This window comes from Calonectris borealis, chromosome Z (genome assembly GCF_964195595.1).
Source record: "Calonectris borealis chromosome Z, bCalBor7.hap1.2, whole genome shotgun sequence".
In the NCBI taxonomy this organism is placed as follows: domain Eukaryota; kingdom Metazoa; phylum Chordata; class Aves; order Procellariiformes; family Procellariidae; genus Calonectris; species Calonectris borealis.
Genome location: NC_134352.1, coordinates 75,398,292 through 75,425,926, shown reverse-complemented (window position 1 = coordinate 75,425,926; position 27,635 = coordinate 75,398,292). Strand labels below are relative to the sequence as shown.

The 27,635-nt window shown below is 46.2% G+C and overlaps 2 protein-coding genes across 2 annotated transcripts; one reads left to right on the top strand and one right to left on the bottom strand.

Annotated features, from left to right (window-relative positions):
- Window positions 1-703: 703 nt before the first annotated feature.
- Window positions 704-14,340, bottom strand: LOC142075830 (myosin-IIIb-like). Its single transcript, XM_075137812.1, has 16 exons — window positions 14,215-14,340; window positions 14,073-14,138; window positions 13,861-13,991; window positions 10,992-11,094; window positions 8,122-8,224; window positions 7,497-7,653; window positions 7,054-7,156; window positions 6,663-6,791; window positions 5,306-5,414; window positions 3,961-4,077; window positions 3,430-3,530; window positions 2,919-3,005; window positions 2,678-2,743; window positions 2,251-2,364; window positions 1,084-1,195; window positions 704-747 (listed from the first exon to the last, which is right to left on the bottom strand). Exons 1-16 carry the CDS (start codon window positions 14,338-14,340, stop codon window positions 704-706), a joined length of 1,668 nt encoding a protein of 555 aa, XP_074993913.1.
- A 101-nt stretch (window positions 14,341-14,441) lies between these two features.
- On the top strand, window positions 14,442-27,359 carry ARHGEF39 (Rho guanine nucleotide exchange factor 39). The gene is made up of 11 exons (XM_075137363.1): window positions 14,442-14,477; window positions 15,337-15,422; window positions 16,537-16,721; window positions 17,293-17,387; window positions 17,796-17,916; window positions 18,987-19,105; window positions 20,729-20,799; window positions 21,615-21,743; window positions 25,622-25,851; window positions 26,767-26,855; window positions 27,058-27,359. The coding sequence occupies exons 3-11, from the start codon at window positions 16,575-16,577 to the stop codon at window positions 27,071-27,073; spliced, it is 1,017 nt and encodes a 338-aa protein (XP_074993464.1). The 5' UTR covers window positions 14,442-14,477; window positions 15,337-15,422; window positions 16,537-16,574; the 3' UTR covers window positions 27,074-27,359.
- Window positions 27,360-27,635: the final 276 nt, after the last annotated feature.

The following is a 27,635-nucleotide window of genomic DNA, read 5'->3' as shown; positions in this document are numbered from 1 at the left end:
AAGTCAGGTAGCTTAAAACTTAATTCAGTGACAAGATGAAAAATTGAGGGAAGTTGAATTTACTGAAGGATCTAATGACAGTCTTGCACACTCTTGATGCAACGGTCTCATGTGAATCATAGAATCACAGAATGCTTGAGATTGGAAGGGACCTCTGGAGGTCATCTGGGCCAACTCCTTTGCTCAGCAGGGCCACGTAGAGCCGGCTGCCCAGCACCGGGCAACCAGTCTGAGAACAGGTTATCTCTCTGTTTATGAACTTTCAAAGAGTTGGGACTAGACTAAGTATCTTCAGTAGCAGTGTGGAAGTGGTAATGGAGAAAGATACTCCTGAGTAGAAGAGCTGAAAAACATACTGCAGAATAGAAATGAAATTCATCAGTTATTTGTAAATCCCAGAAAGTGGCATGGACCGAACAGGACAAAAAAAAAAAAATTCTGCACCAGAAGCACTGTGTTCAGCCAGACAAATTCCAAGGAAGCATCCACCTGACTTTTCTTTAAATGTTTACTTTCATAGAAGCCTTGGAGTCTCTGAGGGCTTATCAATAACTAGAAAAAGGGAGTGTAGCGGTGGGAGAGAAATAATGCACGACCTCAGAGTTTTTTAACAAGTTGTACCTGAAAAACAAAATGTGTTTGAATAGGATAATCTCTACACTCACTGCTTGTGGCTTTTCAGCATTCTATTTTACAGCACTATCTAGGGTGAACAGCTAGAAGCTATGACCTTGTCCAGCTTCATTTCTAGACAAGAACAGAGCACATGGAAAGGGCCAGTGGACATAGTCCTGCACTAGCCCTGGAGAAGATGGGCTATCCAATCTGAGGGAAGGCATCTGAGCAGTGGATAATTCTCTGGAAGAGGATACGATCTGCCTTGCTTCCCAGGGAAGAACAAACAGCTCCGACAGCTCAGCATATGCCAGCAGCACCACTCCAGGCTGCAGCCTTCCCAGAGTCTCCCTGGGGCTGCCAGCTGTGAAACACATTCACAGCACATGAGCCTCATCCCCACACTTAACTCTTGCCAAGGTGGGCCTTGATTCATGTGGGATGCCCTATCACAGCAGAGGGACTTGCCTGTGAAGAGCACACTAAGCAAGGGGGTGACGCTGTTGATGAAGAGCCCACGGACGTTGGCTGGCAAGGTGTCTCTGTTCTTCTCAAGAAAGCCCCCAGCAGTATATTGTACCTAGGGAAAAGAGCAGCAAGTCACTAAGGCCAGCAGTGCTCACAGGCTTGCTGTGAAAGCCATCTCCACAGCTTGCCAGGAGCAACTGTTAAACTGAAGGTACAGTGGCTTGCCCATGAATTCTGTACACCGGCTCGCACGTGAATTCTGTAAATGCATAGGTACTGCATTCAGATGCAAACCCTGAGGAACAAAACCCTGCGGATGGCACTGAGGTATTAGAACCACAGCAGCACAACGCTGAGACATCCACCTTTTATTTGCTCTCCCTCTCTTCCCTTTGAATAGGCTTCCATCCTGTTGTTAGGTACCCCCTTGTTTCTCTTACTCCCTTCCTTTCTCATCTCCAGCTTGGTGCTCTCCTTTCTATGTTAGGTGTTAATTTGTGTAATAAAGAATGTCACAAATAACTTAGTCAACAACGGTGAGATGAGGTTACTGAATTGCATATTACAATGACCTGAATTGTCATGTGTGCTTCTGCTCCAAAAATTATCTTCAGTCAGTTCAACATATTTGGGTCAATGCTTTCAAAATTGGTGGCAGTAAGGTTACATGCATAATCCTAAACCCCAAGCTGCTTAGATATCATTTGAATGTATAAATAATTGCTTCCACTTTCAAAACGCCTGGTTGCTCTCACTGTGTTCCTCAACGCTTGCAATAAAATAGTGACTGCTATGCTCTGGAACCCAATAGGTAAAGGTAAAACCATTATACTGTCCTTTGGTGCTGCACAGTGGATGCAGGGCTTTTATTTTATAAAGGACTGTTTTAAGACTAGAGCTCCAATAAAATGATGATGAGTACAGCAGATTCTTCTAATACCCTACGCTTCGCAGAGACAGCCCCACTTTCCTCAGGGGTCCTCTCTTCCTATACCTCCTACAGAGCTCCCAGGGAACCCTAGGAAGCAACTCCCTGGAAACACATCACTTCTGTTATACCATCGTTGGACCATACACTCCTTAACATCAAAGCCTTATTTGTCAAGCAACACATTTCCCCCTTTCTACATACGTTACAACAGCATTCTTCCTGCAAACAGTACATACTTTCCCAGCATAGTGAATGATGCTGAAGCCCAAAACACGGCCTCGGCCTGGCTGGAAGTGTAAATTTCCCTTGAAGCTGCTGTTTAGTTTATCCACAAATGTCTTATCAGTTGCCTGCAAGAAAGCAGATTTCATAATCAAACAATAAGACTGCAATAGAGAACTGATCAGAGCACATGGAAGCAAAACAAAGTGGCCTTGGCTGTGCATAATTTCATACTGTACTCTCTCTGGCTCTCCACAGGAATGGCAATATTGTTAGACTGTCCCTGATCTGGCTGTCCTATCTCACCAGTCACACATGGGAACACTTCTGCTCATCCTGCTCTTTAAAGTCACACTCCAACATAAAAGCTCTCTCTGCATCCCAAATATTTATTGCTACATTCCCCCCCACTATTTTCTCTGTCCCCTATCTCATGCATACCTGAGGGAATGCACTCTGCTCATCCAGAAGAGACAGGAGCCCAAGTGGCTTGGCCAGGAGCAGATTCTGCAAGGAAAGGAGACACACTACACATATCTAAAGCAGTACAGGGCATCCACTCTCACCTACACCACCCTTTGAAGAGGTTCTTCCCGGGTGCATCTCCTCCCCATGATAGCAAGAGCAAGACTCCTCTCTTGGCTGGATGGAGCAACTGTCTCCTGTCAGTCCTCTCACTCACCAGAATAGGTTCATTATTGTTGAATGTGATAGTCTCCCAAGGTAGCTCTTCTTCCTTATAAGCAGCCTGCTCCAGCTGGAAAATGTGCTGAAACAGAGAAAAAAGAGGTTGAAGCACCCCTGAACATCTTGCTTCCCACTCTGAACAGAGGACAGAGGCATGGCTCTCTCACCCATGGCATCAGAGGCCCAAGATGAAACTGTTGTTCTGCATGCTCAGCCTGTCACTCACTGATCCTGGTGCATAACGCAGGAACACTTCTCAGAGTGTAAGTGTCCCTGCTCTGCCAACTTTGGTCACTGCTTGACCCTTCTACTCCTTCCTTCTCTGCACCAGTTGCTCCCCTGCCACAGCAAAGAAGGTTGCTGCTCTCTACCCTGCTTCACTAATCACCATTTCTGTCCTTCCAGGCAATAGACCTGTTTTTCCCCAAGCTCTCCTTCATATGCCAGGTATATCAGGGCTCTGCTTTCTCTGCCACACAAGGTGAGATCACCCACAACAGACTTACGTGGTTGAAGAAGTGCTGCAGCTGTTCGTTGGCCAAGTTTATGCAAAGCTGTTCAAAACGATTCACTGCAAAGTTTTCAAACCCAAAAATATCCAAGATACCTAAAAAAGGGAAGATGAGCACATCATGGAGCCTGCAGACCGTCCCTGCAGATAGCTGCGTACCCCAACACACAACTAAATCTCCCATCACCCAGCTCTTATGGCACAGGGAAACCCCAGCCAAGTCACCAGCAGCACCGCTCCCATAACTCCCCTTGGAGAGCTAGTTAGGGAAGCCCCACTCCCACCCTTGGCTCCTCTGCAAAGCCAGAACTACAGCCTCACAGTTGCTTCAGACCAACCAACTGCTCAGAGTTAGCCAAGGCCCTACAGACATCATGCTGCTGACTAGCATCTCCAACATGATCATGTCTTTGATAATGGATCCCTGCATGCAATCTCTGCGAAACCTCATATTGTGCCTTTCCTTCGTTGTGGCCAAGGGACGCACATTTGAGGACAGAACAGGAGCAAGGCAGGCAGAACTCACCTATCTCCCTCAGTTCCACCTCAGGATCCACGTTCTCAGCCAGCAGCTCATTGATCTTGCAAACGATCCAGCCAAATACGCGGCCATATGCCACCTTTGCAATGGAGTCCCGAGCATCTGCACAGAGAGAACAACAGCAGCTCACTGAAGGGCTCCAAGGAGAGCAGGGAACACGGAACACAAGCTGGCTCAATACATCCATCTCTAGCAACAATGTCTAGTAGTTTATGAAGCTATTTTAAAGATCAGATAAACATTAGATATCTGTCTGATTGTCCCTGCCCTATGTAAGCTCAAAAAGAGCTCTTTCATTCCAAAATCTTCACATCTTTCTACAAGATCAGATATAGCATACTAGGGCACTTGTGAGACCATCTAAAGTGGAAAATTTCCTTTCCAAAAAAGCCCAGCCACTTTTTAGAATATCCAGAGACTTGCTTTCCCCTCTGCAGGTCTACTGAGTATGCATCCCCTCACTGCTAAACCAAGCGAGAGGGTCCAAGTTGTATTTGGAAAATTGAATGGTTCTGTTCCTCCTAGCCCACAGCTGCCAAGTGTTCAAACTCTGTGGGCAAGAGGAGGATGCAATTGATGGAAAATTTGCTGACATTCTAAGAAAAAGGAGACCAAATCAACACGACCTACTGGATGATGCACCTACTGATGGGAGATGTTTACTTTATTGGCTAGAGAAATGCAGGAGAAGACATTTGGGAAACAGAACTAGCTAATTCCCCATTTTCAGTTTTTTCTTTCATTTATTTTAAGCAACAATCTAGAAATCCTGGGATTTCATGCCTTTTTTTAAGAATTTTTAAAATCTTTTATTTTAACTGAATCTTTTTGTGCAGATTTTCTTGGATTATTTTCTTTTCTTATTGAAAGGAAAAATAACACCTTGCACTTGTTACTTTAACATACTTCCCTTTCATCTCACTCCTTCCCTGATACTGTGCTATCTCAGTGATTCTCTCAGTTATTTCTCCATCTACTACCTAGCGCTCTGAACACTGCCAGCACTCTGCAACAGGAGCCTTCCTCTCTTTTGTACAAATAGAGTTTCCTTCTAGGCTGGACTGAGGGAGAAAGCAAGGCTAATTCCTTGGTTTCTCATTTAATCTCTGCAGTCTCCTGGAGATCAAACAAAAGCAGCATTCATGGTCCTACATGTCAGTAAGAGACTAAACAGATAAACATTGATATACTTGCCTCTGTGCAAGAGGAATGAAGGGGCAGAGACAGACATCTTTGTTCCCAACAAGTTGCACATGTGTGCAGATACTCTTCCACCAAATACGGGTCAGTCTTTCTAGCCAGCACATCTGCAATTCATTATGTTTCTTACCTTCTGCCTGCTGCTGGGTGTGAAAACGCTGAATCTGCTCGCCTCGGGTCACTGACATTGTACAAATAAGGCATTTTAACAGTTCATCTTCTTGGACTCCAAACTGGCCCTGGGAGAGAGGAAATAGATGAGGACAGTCAACAGTAAACCCTTGTTCTACATGTGGGGATTGCATCTCCTTGCGTCTGTGCAACACCCAGTGTAATGGGGTGATTCAGATTAAGGCCTTTGAGCTCCGCTGTAAGGTAAGTATTACTGTTAACACCTCGCAGCACTGGAGTCAGATGTGGGCTCTGAGATCTGCGTTATCCCTGCAGTGACCAAGCTCACTCCTGCCCTCTCTCTGAAATACTTTCTGTTTTCCTCTCCCAGTGCTGCCACCTTTCACCTTCTTTGGGAGCCACGCCAGTCCCTGCTGAGCGGTTTAATGACTTATTGAACAGCACCACATGGAGGTGACTGTGCAGGTGCTGAGATGTCTGAGCTTCAGCAGACACCAGAGTCACATGAACCCACAAGAGATGGGAAACAAAGGGAACTCAGACACAGCTGAACCCCTCAGTGATTGCTTTAACAGGAATTCCCCTCCCATGGGCAAAAAACAAGGAGCAAACTTTAAGAAGTAAGACAAAAAGAAGTTGGCTGCTGAACAGATATAAGTGGTTGTTTCAGGTATGGTGTAGGAGGGAAACAGGCAAAGAGATGCCTGTGAAACCAAAAACCAAGTGTGCTGGGATTTCAAACAGATCAACATAAAAAGACATAGCAAAGGCAGAAATACGTTACATTTTTCTGTTCTGTGTTGTTAACAATAGGATAATGTATCCAACCCATACAATAAAAATGGGATGGTCCTGGGGAATATATACTTCTTAAATCTGTGATAATTTCATGTGAAATAGTAGAAAGTTTAATTCTGGATAACCAACAAAAATTGGTAGCAGTTAAGGTGGACAAGATCTGTCAAAAACACAGAACTAGTGTTCAGATACTGCACACCTGAATTTCTCCAAGGCATCATCACACTTAGTAACATATAACATTTATTTTTGAAAAGCTTGTATTGTATGAAGTCAACAAGGCACGTGTGATATCGCCGTATGCAAGACACTGGTTCTAGACACACAAGAAATGGAATCTGGGAAGTGTCTCTTTGGGAGTGAACAGCAGTGAACACAAATGCAGTCATGGTGTCATACTGTGCATTTCTGGAAAGAAATCCTTGTTCTTCAGGAGCCTTTACACTCCGAGGCAGAAACGTCCTCTGCCATCTCTGGCAGGAGCAGCTCCTGCAGTCACACTGCCAGTGGGAACCAGCACCATATCCATAAGGCTTCTGTCAGCTCTTGTGACTCACCGCTGCAGCCTTCAGCCATCCCCGGGAGGCTTCACTCACTTTTACAGACCCACGGCTCTCCTCAGGCTCAAAGGTCACATTGCCCAGAGACAACACACCTGCCAAGATAGCCTGCATGTCCACTTGCTCCTAAAACACAAAAGGTGATTGAAAACCTATGAGCATGTAACACATACAAGACAGAGGCCCCAGAAGTTGGAGAGGTGAGGGAAAGGCACAGGCAGCCTCTGGGAAAAGGCTCTACACAAAGTTTGACAGACTTAGGTGGTTTGGAAGCAACACGGAAAATCCAGAGAGGAGAGAAATAAGACTGAGCCTCAAAACAGCAGCCAGAAAGAAATCCTATGCCTGCAGGAAGCACAGATGGAAATTAAACGATCCCAGAACTGACCTCTTCTTGGAAGCCCACCATGTCAAGGGCATTGCACACCTCTTGGTACTTGTGCTTCCAGCGCTGAGCTACATCCTGTGTACCAAATCGTCCACTTATGTACCTGAGAAAGTGTACATCCCATGTAAAACCGTCACACAATCAGCACAGCAAGTCAGTCCCAAAGGAACAAAGCAGATCAGCAGCAGCGGAGATGTGAAAGGCAAAGAAACTTTTCCAAGGTAATGCAACAAAGAAGAGACTCCAGACCTCACAGCTTCCATGATGACCCATAAGATCTCTTCATGCAGCTCCATTCAGATCCCACTCCAGCTTCCATGCATTTGTCTACCTGTACTAGGCTCCACAGATAAAGCCACAGGGCAGAGGCATAGGCTCCATTTTGCTGCTCTCCCCTCCATCCCCCATCATCAAGACTAAACTAGGGTCTGCCTTTGAGGTACCTGTAGAGTGAAGGATCCAATAGCCCATACATCTGCTTTTCCTCCGAAGAGAGTCCAGCAAACATGTAGTAGAAGATATGGAAATTCCTCTCCCCGGTATCTTGTTGCACTACCCGTGACTTCTCTAATAGGTACTCACTCAGCTTTGCACCTCGCACTGCACACAAGAAGGTGACAGGGTAAACATTGCACTCGGGGACATGAAGGTGACTGAGCTGTCCTGCATCTCTTATTTGGTGATAGGAGCATGGAATTGTCTAAAACAACTTTCTTGTGTACAACACCCTCCAGGCTGCCCAGCACCCTGGAAATGGGCTTCTCCATGCTTCCCATCATCATAGAGATGTCTGCTCACCTCCTTTAGCAGCAACCAAGGCTTCTGCCACCACAGAGTATTACTGATACCTCCCCTGCACCATCACCTCCATATCCTTCCTGTACTCCCACACTGTCCAAACCCAGGCGTTATGCTGCAGCTGTGGTTGCTGTAAGATTTTACTTAATTGCACACCTTTCCCACAGGAAGTCAAGTGTCAAAATTTCACCCTCCACAAGTTCTGGCTACTCAGTCCACTCCCTCCGGTGCCTAACCATCCCCCAAACTACTAATTGCCCTTGACTTTACCTATATTCTTCTGGAAATGCAGCTGTATGTATTTTCCAAAGCGGCTGCTGTTGTCATTCATCACAGTCTGGGCATTGCCAAAAGCTTCAAGCAACGGATTTACCTAAAACAAGTGAGCAAATAGAACAAGCATTCTTCAAATTAAGTGATCCAAACTAATTTACTTGGAAAAGTTTAACTTTAGCATTTACTACTCAGCATTCAGCTGGAATAGGAACCACTCCATAAGTACTCAAGAGTACCTATTCTATCATATCCTGGATAAAGGAACTGAAAGATGCAAATATAACAAAGACTAAGCAGCATGAGATTACTGAAAATAAGCACAATCAAACTGATTTGATCTCAGTAAGATCATTGACTCGTTTGTTCAAAGATAAGGTTGGTATAACAGATAACAAAGCATCTGACATGGTATCACTAGATAATTTGATGGCTACATTACAACAATAAACAAGGTAAACATGGCACTCAGTAAATGTAAGCATGATAACTTAGCTACTGAAATTTGTAGACAGCATAAGGCTCACGACAGTGAATTATAAAGAAACTTAACAGAAAAATTAGACCAGCTTGGTAAACTGGATGCAAACAAGGTCAAACGACAACTTTTCCATATTTGAGCAAGGAAGGGCTGCTGACTGGAAGAACAATGCCTTAGGGCACATGCTGGGCAGCCTGCTGAAGACAGCTTTACAGTATGACTATGTAATCCCAAAAGGGCTAACTGGGCCCTTGAATATATCTTCAGGAACCAAATAAGATGACTATTATTTCATCTGTCACCTCTAGTTTTTCCAAGGGCAGCTCATCTGGATTGAAGTGAACTTTGTTTCCAATGGAGGAATTGCAGGCGGGCTACAAGCACTGCAAGTCAAGTATTTCAGGGTCCATTAGGTCAGGCACTACGCTAAGCAAACACAGCTATCCTGCTTCCTGAACCTGCTCAGGTCAGAAGCAGCTTGGCCCACGCCAGCTCTAAGTGGAGCCAGCAAGTATATCAATGCCACGTTCCCACAACGGACCACAGGCATTCACCTCGGATCCACCGTGGATGATACCACACTGAAATAATATGCCATTCCAGAGCCCAAAGAATAGCACAGTGTTTACACAGCAAGGTTTTGGTAGTGGGGGGTTGTGAGAAGATGCCAGAAGCTGCCCCCATGTCTGACATAGCCATTTCCAGTTGGCTCCAAGACAGACCCGCCGCTGGCCAAGGCTGAGTCCATCAGCAACAAGTGGTAGGGCTTCTGTGAGAACATATTTAATAAGGGGAAAAAATTGCTGTGCAACAGCTCTTGGAAGAAAGGAGTGAGAATACATGAGAAGAAAAACTCTGCAGACAACAAGGTCAGCGAAGGAGGAGGAGGAGGTGCTCCAGGTCCCAGAGCGAAGATTACCCTGCAGCCCATGGTGAAGACCCTGGAGAGGCAGGTTGTCCCCCTGCAGCCCACGGAGGTCCATGGTGGAGCAGATATCCACCTGCAGCCCATGGAGGACCCCACACAGGAGCAGGTGGATGCCCAAAGGAGGCTGTGACCCCATGGGAAGCCCGTACTGGAGCAGGCTGTTGGCAGGACCTGTGGACCCATGGAGACAGAGGAGCCCACGCTGTAGCAGGTTTGCTGGCAGGACTTGTGACCCCATGGGGGACCCATGCTGGAGCAGTCTGTTCCTGAAGGACTGCAACCCGTGGAAGGGACCCACGCTGGAGCAGTTCATGAAGAACTGCAGCCCATGGAGAAGTTCGTGGAGGACTGTCTCCCGTGGGAGGGACCCCACGCTGGAGCAGGGGAAGAGTGTGAGGAGTCCTCCCCCTGAGGAGGAAGGAGCAGCAGAGACAACGTGTGATGAACTGACCACGACCCCCATTCCCCGTCCCCCTGCGCCACTGTGGGGGAGGAGGTAGAGAATTCGGGAACGAAGTTGAGCCCAGGAAAAAGGGAGGGGTGGGGGGAAGGTGTTTTAAGATTTCTTCTTATTTCTTATTATACTACTCTGTTGTTAATTGGCAATAAATTAAATTATTTTTCCCCAAATCAAGTCCGTTTTGCCCGTGACGGTAATTGCTGGGTGATCTCCCTGTCCTTAACTCAACCCACGAGTCTTTTGTCATATTTTTCTCCCGCTGTCCAGCTGACAAGGGGGAGTGATAGAGCGGCTCGGTGGTCACCTGGTGTCCAACCAAAGTTAACCCACGACACACAGAAAATCTCTCTGGTTCTACAGGAAACCTGAAAACACAGACTTTAAAATGAAGTAGTCCAAGAACCCATTCTGCTTAATCTATCACACGGAAGGTTCAGGTATGATTTGCTTAAAAAATCCCACAACTCCTTGGGGAGCAATTCAAGTGGAAATACTTCAGACCAAAGGGACAAATATGTTTCAAAATCAGCTAGCAAAGGTATATGACGATAGCAAAGACGAACTGAGCCAGTTAGCAGGAATGTGCCTGACAGTAAGTGTAAGTAGGCAAGGAAAGCTGACTGAAGGCTGTGTGGATTCCCTCTGCCTGTGTACCATTAATTCAACACTTCATTTTAATTAAAGTCCTTGTTCTACCTCAAACAGGAAATTATTTGGAAAAATGCCCCCTTGTCACAAAGAACATGATAAATGATTGCAATAGTTTTCTATCATTTAAGATACCACTACATTCCCAGCAAACAGCATTACTGACCTACCAACCCTTCTAATTTGTGGTCAGCTATTTCACCAGCCTTACCCATTATTTTCCCATGTGTCTTATGTTTTGCTCCCTGACTTCCAGTGGTGATTCATCAGCAGGCTTCCTGTGCCTAACGCAAGTTGTCTTGCAGCGGTGTTGCTTCTGCATCTTCAAGCACCATCCTGTAATGACCTACCTGAAGGATCTGCTGCTCCAGCTGCGAGTTGCCTTTGCATAGGTTCATTATGTGCTGCAACAATAGCTTCGTACTCTCTGTTTTCCCTGCACCACTCTCTCCACTGCCAAGAAAAAGCAAAGAAAATTCCAGCAGCCATAAAGTATAGTTGTTCTGCCCTTTATGTCTTGTTGCCCCATCACTTGAGAGTGCTCTTCTGTCCAAGAGTTTCACAACTTTTTCAGCTAAATTGCATATGTGAGTACAAACTCACACCACAGCTTTACACAGCGGGTTCCACAAGGTCCTGATTCCTCCCCAGGGGAATTCTTCCCCATCTGCAAGGGAGTACAGATATACTCCATGCTGTCACTTCTGGATGGGGTGCACCAGACACATTTGCTCTGCTTCTTCAGAAAAAAAATATATCTAACGTTTGGAAAACAACCTCCTTCAAAAGTGATCTGATACATCGACTCCCCCACATATGCTGGAGTTGACAGCTTCCTTTTTCTTCAAAGAGATTTGCCCCATCCATCTCATATGCACAACTGAGTACTGATCTTGAGATACCGTGGCAATCTCAAATCTCAGGCGCTTCACACATTCACATGCATCAGCCATTTGAGAACGTGGGCACACCGCCGCAGAGCTGCCCCCACGCCCACAGCGGCAGCAGCGCACGTCACTCTGCCGTCACACGTGCCCAGCACCTCCGCCTCCAAGTCAAACAAACAGCACTTGGAAAGTGCAATTTCCCCTGTCCTGGGAGGGCGAATATACAATCAGTGAGACAACGTGTCCTTGACTGACAACATCATACCAGCAGAGAACTTCAGCATATGCACAGAAAAAAAGAATGCAGGAAATGCTGAAGGTATACTTGAGGGCAGGTCTCCGTTTCCACACCCGACCTTTGAGCATCTGGTGTGGCTTTACTGCTTTGTAGATCCCAGTGGCTTTGTGCTCAAGTATGTGTCATAGGTAGCTAAATACCTCAAATACTACAACAGATACCTGATCTCAAGCACAGATCAGGCAATCACCATCTGAATATGCACAAACAAAATAAAAACATTTTGCCGGTTGAGAACATGCCATCCAGACAGCACGCCTGCTCAGTATATAAGATGTTTTTCTGTTTTCAGTGATTTCCTTCCTCCACAAAAGCGCTATCAGTCAGCACTCCCACGGTTCAAGCTTGTCCTTGTACCCTCCAACAAGCACAACAGCTTCACCAAGCCCTGCAAACACGATCCAGTGCAGGCGTGTAACTGCACCAGGCTGTGAAGAAAAGCAAAGTCATCTCCAGGAGACTCAAGTGCTGTACCACAGCATACCCAGGCTGTGACTAACATCTGTGGGGATTGGGAAGGCAAGAGGAGCCAATGGAATTTGCAGCACAGGACAACTTGATTGCAGTGAGCATTTGTCACCTGGGGGCAGCTGCTGCGTTCAACATCAACCTCTGAAACGTGCCATCCAGACCTCCCAAACTAAGTTGGGGACACCAAAGAGACCACAAAGAATAGTAGAGCCTGGTGGGTCCCCGTGCTGTTCTGATGAACTGTGGTCTAAGAGAAGTGACTTCCTCCTCCCCCTCAACCCCAACTTCGCTCATGCCAGGTAATCTTATTAATGAGTGTTTCACCACTCGCAAAGCCATGAACTTCCTGTGATAGCAACACACAGACCAGTTAATAGGGTTGGAGGATGCACAGGAGTAGCTCAGACTCTCACCTCTGAGACCACAAACTGCTGGCAGAAAACAATCAGACCACTGACTTCTTGGCAAACACCCACAGGTTACTCTTTCTTGTCTTCCATCTCCCAAGACAAATACTATGACTGTTTTCCATCCCTAAGAGCCCTACCAGCAGCACCTCTTCCACCTGCTGACTCCATGGCCACCACTTCATGAGAGCACTTCATGTAAAGCAGGCACTGATGGCTTGCTGGCTAGAGAAATGAGTGGGGCTCAAGTGACACTCAAGGTTTACCTTCCCATAACTCCCACCACAACAACCAGCAGTGATTCAGCAAGTCATTTCCACACCACGTAGACTGAAAATACTGATAAAATGATCAGAAGGCCAATATAAAGAAGAGAATCGAATCGAACAAGCTGGCAATTAACATTTTAACTGAGATGACATTTAAACTGTTCTCTACAACACCCAGAACAGGCAGGTAGTGTTTTGAGGCTTTCTCCTCGATGCTGTTTGAGGCTTTCTCTGCTAGTTGATGCTATCTGCTGCCCTGCACAGTTTCACCAGAACAACAGTGACATCACGGAGTGAAATGCTCGTGACACTGGTACGTTCTTTGATTACAAGAGCCCATTTTTTTCCCTTCTAGTGCACAGAACTGCCCATGACAGTAAGATTTTCCCTGACCAGATTCCCAAAGGTCTTAAGGTAAAAAAGCTTCTGTTTTTCTTTTTCCTGCTCTTTGGTTATATATGGGAAGTTCCACTTTGGGAAAAGTTCCTTTCATTATGTATAACCTTTATTGCAGCAGTTATGGTGGGAGTTATGGGAAGAGCACCCTATGGCTTTCCCCAGAGCTGGTTAAATCTTTCCACATCCCTCCATATTTAGCTGCGTTACCAGCATCGGCAGCCGAGCTGCTCCACAAAAGTCGGCTTTGTTTGCCACGCATCGCCGTTCGCGATCTGCCCGCTCTCCTGTCTGGAAAGCGGACAGGTCGGGAAGCGCGAGGCGTTGCAAACGCAGCTGGGTTTTGACTCACCAGCAGCACGGGAGATGAGCTTCGCCTGAAACTTCAACGGGGAGAGCCCAGCGAGAGCTCGCTGGCCACCACCGTACCCCCACCTCTGCCTGGCCCCGGCGAGCCCCCAGCCCGGCCCGGCCGCCCACCCAGACCTCACCTGATGACGATGCACTGGCTCCGGGGCCCGCCGCCCCGGCGGCCCAGCATGGCGTGGTAGGCCCGGCTGGCCACGGCGAAGATGTGGGGCGGCAGCGTGCCCGTCTCCTGGTGCCGGTACCGCTCGGAGACCTGGGGGAAGCGGTGGCAGAGAGGTGGTGAAGGGGCTGGGGGGCAGCGGGGCCCGGCCGGCGGGGGCCCGCGGGGACTCACCTCTCTCCCGTACAGCGGCAGGGGCTGGAAGGGGTTCATGGCGATGAGGATGTCCCCGACGTCGGTCTGGCGGAGAGAGGAGAGCCCGTCAGCCCAGCGCCCGCCGCCGCCCCCCGCCCCGGCCCCGGCCCCCGGCACTCACGTAGACCTGCTGCCGCAGGAACCGCTCCCGCAGCCCGCCCAGCAGCGCCGCCTCGTCCAGCTGAGCCAGCGCCGCCAGGTCCCCGGCCGCCCCGGGCGGCGGGCGACGCTCCCCCAGCGACACCATGCCGGACCGCTCCCCGCGCCAGCGCTGCCGCCCGGCTGCCCGCCCTCCCCGGCCCGGCCCCGCTCCCGCTCCGCCCCGGGCCCGCCCACCGGGGCGGGGCCGCCGTTTGAACGCGGGGCGGTGTCGGGGACCAGCAGGTAACGGGCGGCGGGGGCGGTGTGGCCCCGCGCGGGGCCGGGGGCGAGGGGGCGGCCCGGGCTGAGGCGGCAGCGGGCCTCGCTGTGGGTCTGGGACGTGCTCAGCCCCCACCCCGGCGGCTCCGTCCCGGAGCCCGAGGGGAGCGGGTGGGGTGGCCGAGGGCTGGGGGCGCGGGGGCTGCGCCCGGCTTGGCCTTGCCCTGCCCTGCCCTGCCCTACCCGGGACTCCTGGAGGTCCTGCCTCGGATCTGGCGGCCCGGGGCGCAGCCCGGAGCAGCACCGAGCGCCCCTCGGGTGGAGGGCCGCCCTGCTGCCGTGGTGAGCCGGTTTAAAGCAGGCGGCAGGAGCGGGGAGCAGATAAGAGCCGCCCTGAGGCCTCCGAGGCTGAGCCTTCCTGCGGCCTCTGCCACAGCAGTCACCGTCCCCGGAGGTGGGATGCGGAGCTGTGTGGCCCTTGGAGCTGACCCACGAGGCAGTTAACACTTCTGAGACATCAGGAGTGGCTCTGCTGCAGTAGTAAAGGGAGATTTTTGGAGGATAGAAAATTTAGGAATGTTGCAGGGAAGATTGCTCATGGGGCATCGTAAGGTAGTTAACTGTACAGAAAGTATTCGGTGGTTTCTGTCCTGAGTCTGAGAAGAGAGAAGCAAGCTGGGGTGCTTCTGTCACCTGTAGGTGAGGTGTTTTCCAGCCTACCCACGGGCTCCAGACAGCTCTCACCCTACAGACCTGAGACAGTTAGAATGTAACGTATTTTGGAATAATGGGACTGTTTGCACCGCTTTATGTGAGCAGATGGTCAAACCTGGTGTAACTTTTTTGTCTTTTTTTTTTTTTTTTAATTATTATTTGTTAAAAGAAATTGGACTGCAAAATGAAAATCGTGACTGCAACCTACCCTGGCTAAAGGTGCCCTGTGAATGGTAGCATTTTAGTGTGTTATTGGTGAGTACTTTGCAACCGCACGCTAATGCCAAGCTCTGGCATTGGTATTCGCTGCAGTGCTGCCTCTCCATCCTCAGGGGTGCCAGGTCTGCCCTGTCTGACCAAGATGTGGGCTCAGCTAGGCTTGTGGTTGTCTTATGAGTGAATACGAGGATAAACCTCTGGAGAAGCTCCTGCTACTATAACATACTGCACGTGTCCCTCAGCTATCTGGACTTTCACTAACTCATTAAATGAATCTTGGTACTCATTTGATGTGAAAATTCTGTTTCAGACATTGATTTAGATATCTGAAATGTCCCTGCAAGACTGTATTTGACAAATTCCCTTCTCTACAATGACACATCTTTCTGTATCAGTATAGTTCCTCCATGTGTGAGCTCAGCTTCCAAAGGAACTGCAGACATCATGCCGTGGCAAGTGTGCAACAGCCTGCACTGCCTGTGGATCAAAAGGCAGAGCAATATTTAATTGGTGCTCTGCTAACTCATGCCTCTTTCTCTGAGAGAGGGTGATGAAAGAGGGAGTGTTTTTCTCTGTAACAAAACCATGATGCTCTTGCAGAAGAGAAGAGCAGCAGCAAAGCTGGTTAGTAAGTGGATAGTGTGATTCCCTGCAGTTGCTCAGTCTCTCTCATCTCTGAAACCACAAACTACTGTTAGAAAATGACAGTACAAACCGCTTGCTTCTTGGGAACAAGCAAGAGTGCTCTCTTTCTCTCTTTCTTCCCCCAAGACAAATCTTAGGACTGTTTTCTACTCCTACCCGCAGTACCTCTTCCACCCACTAACTTCCTTGGGTTTATTGAGAATTTTGCACAAAGAATTGGGCAAAGCAGAGGAAGCAGTGGTTTGTGAGTAGGATTGTACACTTGAGATTGGCTTACAGACTTAATGTACTGCTTTTGCTTTCATGGTCTGGTCTAACACTGTTCCTCTGGTTGATGCAGGGCTTCTGTACCCGCAGGTAGGAATGCAGAAGGAAACTGTTAATAACGGTTGCTGGCCATTGACTGCCCTTCTTTCGCAGTAAAGCGTAGAGTTTGTAGCTCAGAATCCTACCCCATGGCACAGGTTATTCTTTTGTTGTGTGTCCATCTCTCTTGGCTCTTCAGAATCAGTTACCTTTCTGTATTTCAGCCCTGAGGCTGCCATGAGTGACTCGTCCCTGCTGTTTATGGCTGGAGCAAACACTGTGGAAGAGCAGAGGGCTCGCTGGGAGAGAAAGCGCAGCCGGACAGCCAAGGAGCTGCTGGAAACCGAATACGAATACCTTGAGCAGCTGGATTTGGTGGTCACAGTGAGTATTTTGTCCCCTTCTGATATGTGGGTACCTTCAGGCAGCACGTACTTATTTGTGTTGTCATGGGGAAGGGTCAAGAGCAAGACTTTGATACATCCCTATTGCATGGGACAACTGCTGGAGCTGAAAGGTTTTTTTGCTGTTTTTCTTTTGCCTCCTCTCGAATATCCGATAGCTCATGGTTTTGGCCCCTTGGCTTTGGTCTGTACACAGATATAAATCTTTAAGTTTTCATTGTATAGGGGAGTCGCCTTAAGATGCCTGAGATGTATGAAACGTAGGTGTACAGGCAAGACAAAGATTATGACCAAGGTGGTGAAAAACAGATGCGTGTAGGAATACTGAAACAGACTCTGTTGTAGTGCTGTTCCACATGTTATGGTCAAAGTTACCAAGAAGGCTTACATCTGATGGTAGGTATTTTAGGTAGACATTCACAATATTTGATATCCTTTCGAGCTAAAGAGTGTGCAGGCTGCAACATCTTGCTTCTGCTGTGTGCCACGAATAACCTTTAAGCAACGTGTGAATTTTACCTGTTTGAAATTCTCTTTTTTTTCCTACTTAGTTCTTTGTGACAATTTTAAAGGCCAAAGGGACGCTGAAACCCGCTGTGTTGGAAACCATATTTGGACCCCTGGAATCCATATATTCGGCCAGCCAGTAAGTGAACACACTGATATGATTCCTGTAATTACATGGGGAGGACCCTATATTGATGAGAAAGTAAGATTTCAGGAAATAAAGCTAACATCTTTTTAAATAGGCATTCACTTCTAGCACTGCTAGACTTGGTGGCACTTGCAGGTGTAACCAGGAGACTACTAATCTGTATCCGCATATCTGGATGCCCAGTTGCTCTATGGATAGTGGTTTAAACTCAGTAAGTCTGCTCCGCAGTATTTTTAAGGGATGTTTTCTGTAGCTTCCTCTGTGACCACCAAGCACGTATTTGGCACAGAAACTGGATATGAGGTGGAGACTGACAAAGGAAGGTCAGCATAGGAGTGAACCAGAAAATGCCATCAGTAATGTACCCCCTCACGAGCTATCTTTGCTCCTTGTGCACAGTGTTCTGTCACTTCACCTGGAGAGAGGGAATTTGGGACCAGGATTGGAAAATTTCTGTCAGAATCTGGAGCTTTATGGCCACTACGCTGAGAATTTGGAGCTGGCAAATAAAACCTTGAAGGTAAATATCTCCTTTATTCTTCATGTTCTTTCTTCCCTCTCTTTCTCCATTCTGTGAAACAGCTACATCCTTCCCTTTTTCTTCTGTTACTGGAGTGATCAGTTTTCTTCCTTTTTCTGGGCTGCTGCTGCTATTTTCTCAGTCTTTCTTCCATAATAGAATGGTGAAAACTTCTCTATTTATTTAGAGCTTCACATTTTTGAAGCTTGTTTCAGGTGTTTATGTATGTGCGTATGCCGAGCACAGCTTTCTCAAACAGAGTTCTATATTTCCTCCCACTCCTCCTTGGCTAGCGAGCCTGGAGAGTTTGCAGTGGGAACACTGGGGGATGGTGATCTCTTTCTGGAGAATTATCAGGTGTCCTAGTCTTTCCCACTACTGCTAACTGTATCCTAACAGTGGGATTTTTCTTTTCCTTCCCAATTTTTTTTCTATGGTAGAAGAAAAATTTTTACTTCTCACTTACTTCTCTAGATACAACCTGTCTTTCAAGAAACTTCAGAAGAATATATTTTTATTTCAAAGTCCTGACAGCTGTATCTGGAATTTAAAACACCCAACTTCCATTTTTTGTCCGTGCTTGTTCCCAGCTGCAGGATGTATTGGGATGTTTCCCTTCTGTTCTGTTTGCATGCATATATTCACACTTTTGATTTCGCAAGAGAAAAAGCCATTTTGGATACTTGCCTTGAGGGGATGGGAATGTGGGGCTGCATTTCTTTTTCTTGAAATGAGTGTCAAAAAGCCACAGGTGGACTCCTTGTTTTCCTATCTGAGTCAACCTTCCTCTTTTTCTTGATTTGCATTTGCTGTATCCATTTGAGTATACTAGCTTTATATTGCTGTGCATGAAGAGAGGATATCACTTCCATTACCGACTGGGAAGTGGTGGTCAGGAGAAAGGCAATTGCTTGCCCATGGTCGCAAAATAAGTTGTTGATGCTTGCACTTAAGACTGGTGTCCTAAACTCTAAGTTTAAGAGTTTTAAGAGTTCCAAGCTCTGGTGCAGACCAGAGCACATATTTCTTCCTGTAGTCTCAAAGGTATATGCTTTTTCTGTTGCACACAGGAGCAATTGAGGAAAAATAAGTCATTCCGACGATTTAAGAAACTCCAGGAGACTCGACCTCAGTTTCAAGGGAGGAAGCTAGAGGATCTGCTTCCTTTGCCCCAGCAGAGGTTGCACCAGTAAGCAAGCAATTCTGAGGCTTCAGGGTGTTAGTACGAAAGGGAAAAAGGAACATAACAGTGTCTTGGTTGCCATGGGAGGTAAAGTTGCTTAATGTGTCTCAAAATTAGAGCGTATAGACAGCAATGAAACAGACCTGAAGACGTGCCTGTAAAGTGGAATCAGTGTACGTGGATGGGAGATGATGCAGAGAGGTAGCTGTGTTTAGCCCTGGTCCCTAAGCCCTTCATCTAGCTCTTGGGTAGAATGAAGTGGAGGCTTCCTATCATCTCAGTAAGCTACTGAAGTTAGGTCCTGAACAAAAGCAAGCTGTTTGAAGTGCTGCAGAAATGGTGCGTTCTGCCAGAGATGGTCTCACTTTGCTTTTGTGCGTGTTGCTGACCTGGAGCATTGTGACTCTCCTCTCTTGTAAATGATTTCTTTTTGAGAGAGATGAGATTAATGAACACGGGAGAGCTTTTCTCCCCTCTCTGGTTATCAGGGCCATATGCTTTCCTCAGATTTGGTGCCCATTGCAGTTGTCTGAGCCTGGACAGATCCAGTCTGGATTGCTGCATTCCCCCCTTGAGGCATCATCTCCCCTTTGAAGAGGCAGGCTGACTGCAGGAGGCGAGTGCTGCACGCACTCAAGGGCTGCCCTTGATTGGGAGGGTATGTGGGTAATACAGAGCACAGCTGGTTTGCTGGGAACCCAGCTGCTGCTGCTATAGATCAAGTAGCCGCTCTTCAACCATGGTCTTATCCATGCTAAAGCAAATTTGAGAGATTGAGAGCCTCGTTTCTTTTAAAATAACTCGGAGTGAGCGTACCACAGTCTTTCAGGTAGCTTTATGTAACCTTTTTAATCAGCTTGGCAGATATAAACATAAGCTTTCTTTTTACTGTAATTTTTTGGATCGTTCCTTTAAATTTGTAAATAGCAGTATATTGGTTGCTGTCCAGCTGTTTGTTAAAAAGCCACCATTTTTCCAGGAGGTCTAATTTTTTCATTAATCAGCTCTTTCATGTTCAAGTTTCTTCGAAACTCTGTTACATATACTGCAGGTCATATGACTTCTGCCAGTTCGTGAATCTATTCCATGTGATATTTCTTCTGTCATTTCAGACTGAAAATAGTTTGACTTTATTGGGAGAAAGCATTTGCTGAGATCTGGTCCTTTCCGGTAAAGACTGGAGAGGAAAAAAGAAAAAGGCAGCTCCTGGTTCTTATAGAAATGTCTTTATTTTCTTGTGTGGGCAGGAAACATATGGTATGAATGCCACCATTCAGGCATTAAAAAAAAAATTAATAGTACAAAGAGAAATTTGTCTGTTATTGAAGGCATTTTTATGTGAATGCTAAGACAGTCTCATGAACTTAAGTAATATGTGAGGTTGCTTTTGTCAGATCCCCAGGAAATGCCAAAGGCTTGCAAATGTATAAAATACTCGGGTTAATTTAGTTGATAAATTTGAAGATAAAATGACTGTGATCGAAGAATTGTGACCAAAAGCTGCTTGGTTAGACTTAGAGGTGTGTACTCCATCTCCTGGCGGAGTGTTGTTCATCATTCTGTCACTAATAGGAGGTGCTGCTGTTCCTGGTATCTCTTTGTGAAATAAACCTGCTCTCTCTATCTTAGGTACAAGCATTTCCTCAGAGACCTGCTGGAGAACACCAGCCCAGACAGTGCTGAGTACCAGAAACTTGCAAGTATGATTCCACCTGCAGGTGCTGGCACTTGGATCAGTGTTAGCCTCCTTGTTAATAATATTTGGATTCTTGTCTTCTGTCTTCCTCCACAGGAAGAAAAATCTTCTCTCTGGGGTTTTAGTGGATCACTATTTCCCTTCTCCATCTTGATCAAGATGTCCCTGAGAACACATTGGGAATTAAAAAGTAGAGTAACTGACTGGAAAGTGGCCTAGGGGTTAGGTCGCAGAAATGGCAGCTCTGTTTTTTATGATGAAGGTCATGAGACACTGGAACAGGTTGCCCAGGGAAGTTGTCAATGCCCCATCACTGGAAGTGTCCAGGATCAGGTTGGACAGGGCTTTGAGCAACCTGACCTAGTGAAGAATGTTTCTGCTCATGGCAGGGGGGTTGGATGAGATGATCTTTAAACAACCTTTGGGTTGGTTCCTTCCAACCCAAACCATTCTGTGACTCTGTTGGTCACATGCCTCAATTTTCTAGGATAATTTGTGTCCTTCATGCCATATCTACTAGCAGTTAACACCACTTGTGGGGCACTTTTCCTGTTTTTGCTTCCAAATCCAGGAAATTATTCTTCTGCCCAATGTTTCATTGGCAAATAAATGTTTTCTAGAACTGCAGAAGTGTTGGTTGGAGAGAGGCCTCTGGTCATCCAGTCCAATCTCCCGCTGAAATTACTGAATAAATTTGTTGTCGATACTTGGTTTAAAACATTTGCTTCTTAATTTCATCCTATCTTTCCACAGCAAGATAGATAAGGCATAATATGTACTCATTTGTGATAACCTCAGAATATGCTGCTATAATTTCAGAGGCTGTGAAATCCGTTTCTGAGGTATCTCGGTGGGTCCAAGACATCATTCGTAAGAGAGAGAACTCATTGCAGCTACTTCGTGTTCAGAAACTGCTCAAAGGACAGAAGACCCAGGTGTTGACTCCAGGTGGGTCTTACTGACAGCTCTGTTTTTCTTCTGCCAAGCTGAGATAACTGGAGATACGCTTGCCTTCATCTCTGATTCGACTCATAGTAACCAGTTTTTCCCCTTTTCGCCCAAATTCCATGGATAGGTGGTGAAGGAATGTAAGTAGTAAGTAATTCAGGCAATTCTTCTTTTTAATTAAGAATTTTTTAGTAAGGATAAGCAGCACCTTAATTGCCTGACATTCAGATAGGAGGAGCTGATCACACGTAGTCAGAAAGTTAGTCACAGGAACCCAAGGAGGTCAGAAGTGTAAGTCCTGGGTGAGAATGAGAGAAAGATATTAAGTAATTTTGGAAGAGTGTAAGTAGTGATGTTCTCCCTACTCCATAGACTTGAGTGTCGAGGGCCCAAGGACTGTGTTGGTTTTTACCTTAAGCTACAAGCTTCATGGACTTAAGGGAGGTTTAGATTGGACATTAGGAGAAATTTCTTTACTGAAAGAGTGGTCAGGCCTTGGAACAGGCTGCCCAGGGAAGTGGTGGAGTCACCATCCCTGGAAATATTTAAAAGACGTGTAGATGAGGCGCTTAGGGACGTGGTTTAGTGGGCATGGTGGTGTTGGGTTGACGGTTGGGCTCGATGATCTTAGAGGTCTTTTCCAACCTTAATGATTCTATGGTTCTATGACTTCTGCTTACACCCTATACATGAGGAATCTTCTTTTATCTGCAGAGTTAAACTCTGCCAGAAATCAGAGTATTTGTCTCAATAGCTGAGATATATAAAGCCACAGTCACTGGCATGTAAGATCATCTAATTGGATCTTTAGCACCTCTTTTGTGACTAGGTGCTCTCCATGCCCAGAGCACACTCCAAGTTACATATGGAATATTATGAGGAATGTGTCCAGACTGCACACTTATGAAATGGCCACTTGGGGCTTCACCTGTGCCCTCGCTAAACACCGCTATTGCAGAGGTCATCTAGAAACATGCTGCAGTTGGAGAGGAGTGTTAAAGTCACAGTGTGTAAAGGTCTCTAAGGCACACCTCCAGGTACTTGTGAATGTGGTTGTAATTCATACATGGATTTTTGGGAGCAAAAAGCATCCCACAGGGGGATGGAGGAGAGAATTGGAAGAGTAAAAGTGAGAAAACTTGTGGGTTGAGATAAAGACAGTTTAACAGGGAAAGCAAAAGCCGTGCACACAAGCAAAGCAAAACAAGGAATTTGTTCACTACTTCCCATCGGCAGGCAGGTGTTCAGCCATCCCCAGGAAAGCAGGGCTCCATCACGCATAACGGTTACTTGGGAAGACAAACGCCATCACTCCAAACATCCCCCCCCCTCCTTCTTCTTCCCCCAGCTTTATATGCTGAGCATGACGTCATGTGGTATGGAATACCCCATTGGTCAGTTGGGGTCAGCTGTCCCAGCTGTGTCCCCTCCCAGCTTCTTGTGCACCCCCAGCCTCCTCGCTGGTGGGGTGGGGTGAGGAGCAGAAAAGGCCTTGACTCTGTGTAAGCACTGCTCAGCAGTAACGAAAACATCCCTGTGTTATCAACACTGTTTCCAGCACAAATCCAAACATAGCCCCATACCAACTACTGTGAAGAAAATTAACTCTATCCCTGTCAAAACCAGCACAGGTAGAAAAAGAGGTTAATTTATCAGAGGTTGCGTGAAAGATGCTTAGTCAATGGGCAGATTAATTTACAATTCTCTTTCCCATTCTTAGAATCCTTTTGGTGGTGCTAGCTGAAAGGGAGCTAACACAGGTATGCTCTGCTTATACTAAGCATGAGCGTGTGTTGGGGTGCCTGGACACATTGGGGTAGTGCATAAATAAAAAAGTAAATCAGTTAGCCTGAATTACAGAACTAATAAGATAACCCCATAGCAAAAAAAAAAAAAAAACAAACCCAAACCACTATAGCTAGACCAGAAATGGCCATCATTTGAAAGCGTTGGTTCCGCTTTTTTTTTTTGTTTCTGAATATTCTGAGACATGTAGTAGGACAAGTGCTGAGGATATATAGACACCTTTCCATTATCTAGGACAGAGAATTGTGATAGTTGTGTTTTCCATTAGCTGGAGTAAAATAGGTATTATTGGATGTGAGAAGCAGAAAAGTAAGAGGCAGCTGGGGCTTGCTAGTTTTGGGCCAGCTTTCCAGAAACAAGCTAGCATTTGCAGAACTGTTAAGATTGCAGTTACTAGGAGGGAAGAGGTGAGAAAACATAATGCTATAGATTCAGAGAAAAGGGGTAGCTTTGGAGTTGGGTCTCTCACATGTGGCAGTGTCTCTGAGATGAGCTGCTCCCAATTAAAAGAGACCCTGCTTTTCTTGCTGCCTTCCATATATAGGGCAAATATCATCTTAGCCAGAACTGCCTCCTTAACGTAGCACACTGTTCTGTTATCCCTAGCTTCCCTAGGGATATTTCCTTGCCCTCCTTTCACAAGAATTTCCTAAATCATGTGCCCCTGGGAATCCTGAACACAGATCTATATCCCAAGACTTCCAGCACAGTCCAGCTCAAACTGTATGCCAGGGAGTCTGATCACAGCTTAGCCTGAGGGAAACAGTTCCCAGTCCAGCCCCATGCTGCTGACACCTTCCTTCCATTTGTTTTTTAAACTTGGACTGATTCCTGCACCTCACCCTTCTCTTTCTCAGTTTCTTATTCAGATAAGAGGAGTGGTTCCTGTGGAGTAAGCTAAGCAGGAATTTACTTGACTCTATGTTTTGTGAATGTAGCATACTAAGTAAGACACACTCCATAATTAAAACAAAATTGTGCTGTTTTCTAAAAGGTACTTACTAGCTCAGCCAGAAGCAAAGGCATGAAAAACAGTGGCTGAAATTCCCTGTCAGGTGTTTCCTAGACCAGGCCAGATGGCAATACCTTATTATGGTTTTAAATTTTGATAAATAAACTTACTGGCAGGTGTCTTCGTAATTCCCATGAGTTGATGACTATCTTGTACAATAATCCTTCTAGTTAGAGGCACTGCTTTAATTATTCCCCTTTGTGTAGATGCCATTTTTTTTTATTGCTGCTTACAGCTAGGTTTATCAAATTGTTTCGATTTTTTCCTGCTGATTTCTCTGCCTTTTGTTTTATTGCTATTCATTTCATGGGTAGATGATGCTGGACCCTATTCTGTAAGAGAAGGTTGATAAGGTTGCCTATTCAGACCTTTCTTTTAATATGATGGTTTTTATCCCCTTTGCTGTTTTCTCATTAGAACAGTAATCTGCATTCTGTAATCTGTTAACTACTGGAGGTCTAATATACTATATTATAATATACTAATATACTATATTATACCTCCAGTATACTATAATTACACTGTATTAGGCGTACTATATAGTTAGATGACCTGTGATATGTTTTTGGTTTTGTTTTTTAATTGGCAAGCAAACAAAACAAGGGAAAAATAATAAGTGTTCAAAGCTTAGGCTAACTTCTGTTTCACCACTAATGATAAAAATTGGGCAACACAATTTAAGATAGTTCATGGTATGTTTTCCAAAGGCTTATGTTAATTTAAAGGTATGCATACCATTTTCAAACCATGTTTTTGTTCTGGTCTCTTTAAACAGACTTGCATATATCATAATATCCTCTTAATTAACATAGTAGATTTGTAACAACTTCAGTCTGCTCCTCATATACTAAAAGTTTTGGGCTGATTATTGCTTCTGCGTGGGTGCTATGAGTGCTGGTGAGCTGGCCCCCGTTGATAATCAGTGCCTTCTAGTGGCTGGGATTGATGTAGAACCTGGTAAGCTGCAAGGGTAGCTCACTGTATTCCTGTTTGTCTCCTTACATCCTTTTTTCTTCCAATGATGATCTGACAACTGTCTTTATTTCCTTTGCATGCCTAGGGCGCTGGTATATCCGGGAAGGCTGGCTCTTGGTGGTGCCTTCAAAGGGAGAAGAACTGAAGCGCAGGATGTTCTTCCTTTTTTCTGATATCCTCATTGCAACAAAGCCCTGCCACCCACTGCACCTGCTGAGCTCGAACAAATTGGCATGCCAGGCTGTCTACCCGCTTCACCAGTGCGTAGTGGATAAAGTCTTCGGCCACACGCAGAGCCAGGGAGGGCTCCTCAGTGTAAGTCTTCCTGCTTCTGCCCGGCAGAAGCATCAGTGGCGTCAGACTTGCGAAGCAGGTCTCTGGCTGCCTCAGCAGCAGCGGCAGAATTGAGATGATGAGAGTGGTGACAACGGTAAATGCAATGAACTAGTCTGAGTTAGGGCAACCCTTCTCGAGTGATGTAGGTCCTTTTCCCTTCATGGTGTAGGCCCTCCTGAGCACTCCGGGGTAGACGTTGCTGGCTGCTTCACTTAGCTCAGGTGAGGAGGGTCCGATAAGACTCTGACATGCCCTCATCAAAGCCACATGTTTGGGGAGACAGCCCCACAGTCATGTGACAATGAATACGTAGCATTACATTGACTGTAATGCTTATAGAAAACCCTGAAAAAGAGAGAATGCGAAAAGATGTGGGTATTATCACAACAGGTATTGCTTGTGCATCTAACTCCCTGAGGGCTGCAGGGTCGTTGACTGGGACTGATGCCTTAGGGGTTTCAAGGTCAGGTCTTCCTAGGTTGCAGCACCTGGGGGCTGTGTTAGCTCTTTCCGCGTGAGCTCCGACAAGGAAGACTCTCTGGGCAAGCTGTGATCTGTAGATAGTGGTAGTGGAAGGACCCCTAGGGGCAGCTTGGAATACGGGAGAAAACTGGATGTAGAGCTGCCGAGAACTGTAATTGCCCACTTCCAAACACCCTATTAAGCCAAAGTGAGCTGTCATCTGTGGCTGGAAGGAATGGACAAGACTGGCACTCGCTCTGTACTGTCCAGTCTCTGGCTTCTCCCAGTACCAACGCTAAATTTTTTCTATCTGGGAAAGAAAACGGTGGAAGTCAGCATGCAGGGCTGAGTGGTGATGGCTCTCCTTTTGTCAGAGTTGCTGCCTCAGCAAGGAATGCTGCAGAGTGGCACTAGATTCTGTTTGCCTTTCAGCTTTCTTTTCCACACAAGACACTGTTGTTGATGTCCAGCGACCAACAAGATATTAATGACTGGTATCGGAGTCTCACAGCTGCAGTCAGGTAGGCATCTATTTTCGGGAGGTGGAAGGGGCTGAGGGAAGGGGGCAGAACATAAAAATGATCATATGGACCTGTGTATTTGCATGTATTACATGGTTTTAAGGCTGATAGAGAAGACCTGACTGGCAGCCAGGATACAAGGGAATAGCAAGAACAGATTTCATGTATTAACAGTGAACTTCCCCTTTGTTTTCCTCTACAGGCAGCTGAAAGCCTGACTCACCTGAGTACAAGACAGACTGGCAGGACAACCACTCCTCTTAGTAGAAGCCTACACAATCTTAGGAAATGTTCAAGAATGTATAGTAGGAGAATTGCATTTAGAGGGACTACACACCGTGCTTGCGAGATTATGAATGCTTTGTCAGCTGTCCTAATCTTAATACAGATATTGCAAAAAATAGGTATGCACACTAAGGATTTGTATATAAAAAATCTGTATCAAGACTTTTCCCCAAAGTAGCTTAGAAGCTTTTAGCTTTTCTATACTTTTTTCCCTCAGATTATTAACTTAAGGACAAGCAGAAGAGAGCCTGACTTGCTTTCCCTCATTAAATGTTTTTATCCAACTGTCTTTCTAAATCAGTGTTTTCACATTTACTTGTCTACGTGTATATCCACCTCCTCTTGCTTCTGGGTCCTTTGACCAAAACAGATGTTTTGGGTAACGGTAACATGGGCATAATGCTGTATTTTCAACTAGTGCTACAGTCATCTTCCTCCCTTGATGTATTTTTATCATTCATATTGTTTTCTACAAAAATAGTTTGACAGTTAGTG